This window comes from Pangasianodon hypophthalmus, chromosome 1 (assembly GCF_027358585.1).
Source record: "Pangasianodon hypophthalmus isolate fPanHyp1 chromosome 1, fPanHyp1.pri, whole genome shotgun sequence".
NCBI classification, from domain to species: Eukaryota; Metazoa; Chordata; class Actinopteri; order Siluriformes; family Pangasiidae; genus Pangasianodon; species Pangasianodon hypophthalmus.
The window spans coordinates 8,433,977-8,439,976 of NC_069710.1; the positions used below are offsets into that span (position 1 = coordinate 8,433,977).

At 35.3% G+C, this 6,000-nt stretch overlaps 1 protein-coding gene across 3 annotated transcripts; it reads left to right on the forward strand.

Annotated features, from left to right (window-relative positions):
* Nucleotides 1–99: 99 nt before the first annotated feature.
* On the forward strand, nt 100–6,000 carry hcst (hematopoietic cell signal transducer). Of its 3 annotated transcripts, none has more exons than XM_026914461.3 (5): nt 100–300; nt 1,907–1,984; nt 2,892–2,915; nt 3,010–3,138; nt 3,237–6,000. In XM_026914461.3, the coding sequence occupies exons 2-5, from the start codon at nt 1,939–1,941 to the stop codon at nt 3,278–3,280; spliced, it is 243 nt and encodes an 80-aa protein (XP_026770262.1). In that variant the 5' UTR covers nt 100–300; nt 1,907–1,938; the 3' UTR covers nt 3,281–6,000. The 3 variants fall into 3 exon arrangements, with proteins under 3 accessions (XP_026770262.1, XP_026770263.1, XP_053088202.1); XM_026914462.3 differs by lacking the exon at nt 100–300 and adding an exon at nt 307–539; XM_053232227.1 differs by lacking the exons at nt 100–300; nt 1,907–1,984 and adding an exon at nt 1,994–2,460.

Below are 6,000 nucleotides of genomic sequence, written 5' to 3' on the forward strand. Positions count from 1 at the left end.
ACAGTACACAAAATTATATTAACTGCTCACCACCATGTATCTGTCACAAACCATCTAACAGAAAAATATAAAAATCTTAGAGTCCCATAATAACAGAATGCACTGTATGAATTCAGTACAAGTTTAAAGGAAAAACTTGTTGAATCGAGTACAGTCAGAAATCCCCATTTTAAGATGTTTGTTGATGATTAGAGAGGCACATTCTTATGTTCCATGTATTAACAGCCTCCGCCCACAAAACCTTGTGGTGTTCAGTGGAAAGGAGAACTGCTGCTTCTCATCCTGCCGACTGATCTTTAGGTGAGCTTCTTTTCAGTAAGCCTTATTTAATTTTCACTGGCAGCCTGATGGAGTTTTACATTTATATTGGCATAACATAGCCTAATGATTTGCATTCTGTTTTATTTTGGTAGAAACCTAGTTTTTTGGTGGAAATATTGTATTTGGCTTTGAAACTTTTATTCAGCAGAGCACATTTTAGTAGCAAACATGCAGTCTTTGAGCAGATAAACACAGCCTTGATTATACTGCCATTATTTGTAAGTAACAGAACAAACCCTTCTTCTTCTAATGATGAGGTGACAAAATTATAGTAATACAGGACCATTTATTGAAACAATACAATGTGTAATGATTAGCTTCTCATAAGAGTAAAAAGGGGTGAATGCAGGTGATACTGAGCTCAGGGATACTTCCCTGTAGTGGGTTTATTTTTTGTCATAAAAACAGCAAGTCAACATTAATGTTACTTAAACTGTGACTCAGAACGCATATTTTTTCCTGTAACTTTTATGCTTTGTGGTCGTAGTTGACTAAACATAGTAGAAATCCGGAGTCATCAGTGGTATGAATTTTGTGAAATTCTCCAAAATTAAGGAAAAAAGTTTAAATATTGATTAATTAATTAAACTGTAATTTTTACTTTAATCCAAATGAAAATACAAAAAAAGGTTTTGTTAGATATGTAATTTTACTTTTTACCTAAAAGAAAAAGCCTAAGACATTATCGTGTACATTCTGGCCTAACCCCAACTAATACACTGAGCTAATTTAAGTGTTTTCACTTTCAGAACAGCATTAATTAGCCTGGACATGGGTTCTACAGAATGAATGATGCATATTGAAGGGATGAAAGGTGTTCAGATACGCGGGGCTGTTCAAACGTCCTTTAATGTGTATCAGGGGTCAGTGTACCTTGTGAATTCCCCACAGCATCATACTGTCACTACCAGCCTGTATGATTCACAGCATACTTAAGACTTTTATGTAAACAAAGTAAGATACATGGAGTGTTCGGACATAACATGTTGAATTTGGATGTGATCCTAACTGTTATTCTTAAGTGCTCTAATCAACAATCAGATATAGAAAACATTGTCACAGATTACCTGAGTTCACTTTATACACATACATAACCTAGCCTAGATTAAATATTATAGGAGGTTTTAGTGTTTACAGTAATAATGCAAATATTGAACTAAATGTCTTTAGTTCTAAGGAAGTATGGAGATACAGGCATGATGCAGTATAGGAGCTGATTTAGTACAAATGGCAGTGAATTATCTGATGTTTCTTTCAGAGGTGACTAACTAGGGTGATTTAAAGACCACCATTTTTAATAAATTTGAATTTAACATGGTTTATCTTGGGTCAAACACACACGAGTGACTTTAGATTCTTTGTTAGTTTGCTCTGGAAATTTTCTAGTTTAGCCCTCTTCATGAGAATTTATGTCTAAATCTCTTAACAAATGCAAAGGATTCCATGTACGTGTACATGTGCATAGTGTGTTAATGTTTTTACCTCAAAGGTAGTCAGACTCAGACATATAGGTATTAGGCTATTGCTCGTGAAGTTTGTTGGTGAGACCGTTTTTATAAACTGTTGGTTTATTACTTATTTGCAGGTGAAAACAAATCAACACACCATTTACAAGAAATGACAAACCAAGGCTTTCCTATGTGTCTTTTACTTTTTTTCTTAGGTAAGTGCAGTGGGTTTTTTCACACCTAGGTCTTTTGCTCACACATGAAGTGAGACCACCATAGCTGCTTTTTGCTAGGTTTACTGATTTCCTGTGGTAACACACTGTGTGCTTCCACCTTGCAAGCGTATGAGTAACTTATTCCACTTCATGTGTGGAGAGGTTGTTTATGAACATGTGGTGTTTGTTTAAACCCATTTAGATTTGTGTCAACTCTTATAAACTTTATGTCAGTGTGCTTCTGTAGTCCCAACCTACAGTACAGAAAATTCGAACCCATTAAAAACAGTGCTGCTCTTTTTTGAGCCAATTTTGTCATCTGTGAGTGTTGATTTCCTGTTAACTGCTACTACATTTTTCATCTTTAAAAGCAGTTCAGTAACCTATTTTATTTCAGGTTGTGTTGATTATTATAGTAACGTATGTGTCTAACCCTGGATACTTCAAGACTGGACAATATGAATACATATACACGTGTAGGTGGATAAAAATCTTCTATTAGTCAAAAGTTACTAGTCAGTGGTAGTGGATTTCTCATTGCTTTGTCAAGTCCAGTGCCTTGGAAATCTAACTTTACTACTAAGAATCTAACCCTAGTACTGACCCCTAAAAAAGTAATCCAAGTACTGATTGCTAAGAATCTAATGCTAGTACTAGCTACTAAGAAAGTAATTGTACTGACTACTAAGAAACTAACTATAGCAGTAACTACTAAGAAACTAATCCTAGTACTCACTACTCAAAAACTAAACCTGGTACTGAATACTAAGAAACTAATCCTAGTAGTGACTAAGAAATTTTCATCAAATTCAGTTTTTTTTCCAGCAATTTTTGACTGATGTTATTTATATCTGAATCTCTTTATTTGTTTTATCTTTCACATTCTTTCTCTCCTGTCTGTCCTAAGCCATGATCAATGCAGAAGAGACAGGTAAGCATTATGTTTTCTGTTCGTTTTACACACTTTATATTGCAGTGCTGCAAATTTAATAGAAAAGGTGATGTTTTTATCCTTTTTCCTGAAGGGGGTTCATGCTATCGGATAGCTCCAGGTACACTGGCAGGCGTGGTTCTTGGTGACATCACACTTACAATACTGATTGTCGCTGCTACATATTACTGTGCTAGTAAGCGTAGAATCAAGAAGGAAAAAGGTAAATCATGAAAATTGCTTCTTCTAATGGCCATTTTACCCAGTACCATATGTTATCTATTTGTAGTGACATTAACATGTATATGCATGCTTTCACAGCTGATAAAGTCTACATGAATGTCAGAGCGAACTGCAAACAATAAGGAATTTAAGAGGATGAAGATCTGACAGTAACAAAGTTATACTTTCCCATTTGATAAAAAAAAGGTTTGCATGGTCCTCCTCTCAATTTTCAGACCAGAAGATATTTATTTGTGTTATATTAAGCTGTTTAAAAAAATTGTCCAGCACAGTTGCTTCATCCAACAGCTAATAACTAGATGCATTTGTATTAATGTAAATTTACTGTATTGTTTAATACCCAATGCTTTGAGGAATTCTTCTTTGAGATAGAAATTCTATATTAGACAAATGGTATTTCTCAGCTTAATTTTATTGGTGAACAAATACAGTGGTATCAGTTGATCCGAAATGTTTATTTCACATCAAAATATAATGTTAAACAATGAAAAAATGAGATTTGTTTCTCTGAGGAAATTATTAGCGTGTACGCTTATTAGGCAACTATAGGTGTGCACAATTATTAGGCAACTAAATTTCAAATAATTTTTTCACTTACTTGTTTATTCTTCAAACTTAAAGTATAATCAATTTAACAAGTAAGTAACAAAAATTAATATATAACAATTAGTAAAAAAAACAGTTTTGGCCCTTCAATACTATTCAATGTTGAATATAGCCACCATTCTTTTCAATAACTGCCATGAGCCTTCCATCTATTGCATCTGTCAGTTTCTTGATCTGCTAATGATCAATTTTATCTGAGGCAGCCACCACAGCCTCCCAAATGCTGTTCAAAGAGGTGAGTTGTCTTCCCTCACTTTAAATCTAAACACTTGAGAGTGGCCCAGAAGTTCTCAATAGGATTTAAGTCAGGTGAGGAAAGGGGCCAGGTCATCATTCTGTCAACTTTGTTGCCTTTGCTGGCTAGCCAAGTAGTATTGTACCTTGATGTATGCAATGGAGCATTGTCCTACATAAAGAACATGGCCTTCTTGAATGTTGCTGACTTCTTCCTTTACCACTGCTTGAAGAAATGTCTTCTAGAAACTGACAGTAGGTTTGGGAGTTGATTTTCACTCCATGTTCAACCAAAAAAGGTCCAACTAGCTCATCATTACCAGCCCACAGCAGTACCCCTCCTCCATCTTGCTGATGCCCTGCTCGAACTTCTACTCTGTGCCCAATAATTGGTGAGAGACAAACACCTCTCACGGATCTCTTTACTGTGGCATTAAAAAGGAAGGCCTCTGTTATTGTGGGAGACTCTTCTCATCCCCTGTATAGTTCTTTCCAGTTACTTCCCTCTGGTAGACGGTATAAAGTGCCTTTAGTAAAAAGGGCCAAGTATAAGAAGACCTTTATCCCAACTGCGATTGGTATTTTAAATAGGATCTTAAAATGAATTTTTTATGTATTATTATAGTTGTGAAGTGATGTGTGTAATGTAAAGTGTTGTTGTGATGATTATTTGTATTGTTTGTGTGTTGAGCCTTTTGTTTAAAGACAATTTTCTACCCTATTTGGGATAGACAATAAAGCTTTTGAATTTGAATTTGAATTTAGTGATCTACCCATGGGCCCACCCCTCTGGTCCATCTAGAGTCAATCTCAATTCATCTGTCCATAAAACTTTTGAGAAATCTGTCTTCAGGTATTTCTTGGCCCAGTCATGACACTTCAGCATGTAAGTCTTATTTAGTGGCGCTCATGTTTCAGCCTACCTTACCTTAGCCATGTCTCTGAGCACTTGACATTTTGTACTTCTGGACACTCCTGGAAGGTTGCAGTTCTGAAATATGGTGGCACAGGAGGTTAACGGGTTCCTGGTAACCTCATGTTTTATTCTTCTTAAGTCTTTTGCAGATAACTTGCGCCTTTTCTTCTCCACGCGTTTTTTTGTGACCATGCTGAGTATTCATAACGAAGCATATGATTGTCCTGTGGTCATGCCTCAATAATTTTGCAATCTGCAGTGTGCTTGTCGTAGCAAGTAATGAAGATCAAAGATCACTCTGGAGAGCAGGGGTGTTGAGGCCAATAGACTTTATTCTTTCAAGAATCAAGCCGAGCAGTTCTCTGCAGAGAAAGCTACTCAATTCTTCAGAAGGACATTCTTACAGTATATACATTTACATGAAAAAAAAAACTTCCACACCCTGTTTTTCACAAGACTCAACATTCCCATATATGCTTATCTTATTGTTTAAGGAAGCCTTACTCACTTAAATTTACAGTTTGTTCCTGCTCTCCCCACTTAGCAGGATACCAATGCCTATGTAAGGTCATATAGATCACTTTCAGGCCTCCGTGTCACCTTGTGCACTATACCAGTTCCATACATCTATAACATTGATTAAATATTATCAAATATGAGTATACATTTTGTGGTTAACATTTTATGGTTACAATATTCCTATATGCTGCATCCCTCTTATAGGCATTTTACAATTTTTGACTTTTCAGTCTCAGTTAAATCTCTTTTTTGGCCTATTTTCCTGGGGTAGTGAAGCTACCTAATAATTATGCACATCTTATAGAGGGTGTTAATCACTTTAAGCCACACCATCCCCCATTAAACAATTAAACATCACCTGTAAATAATTATACCCACTTGGCATTCAGGTTTATTTGGTTAAGAGTTGGATAATATGCATAGAGATAATGATCAGATCATAATAATGACTTGCCTAATAATTGTGCATGCAGTATAAATGACTTAAAACTAGTTAGATTTTTTCTGTCTGTACATTTATGTAAATAATTTTAAATTTATGAATAAATTTATTTTTGTCTCCTTTTC

Excerpts from the sequence above, each read along its gene's own strand:
- hcst (XM_026914461.3), top strand. The coding sequence starts at position 1,939 with ATGACAAACCAAGGCTTTCCTATGTGTCTTTTACTTTTTTTCTTAG. Across the intron at positions 2,916-3,009 it reads GATCAATGCAGAAGAGACAG|GGGGTTCATGCTATCGGATA; the intron begins GTAAGCATTATG and ends TTTTTCCTGAAG. Across the intron at positions 3,139-3,236 it reads TAGAATCAAGAAGGAAAAAG|CTGATAAAGTCTACATGAAT; the intron begins GTAAATCATGAA and ends ATGCTTTCACAG.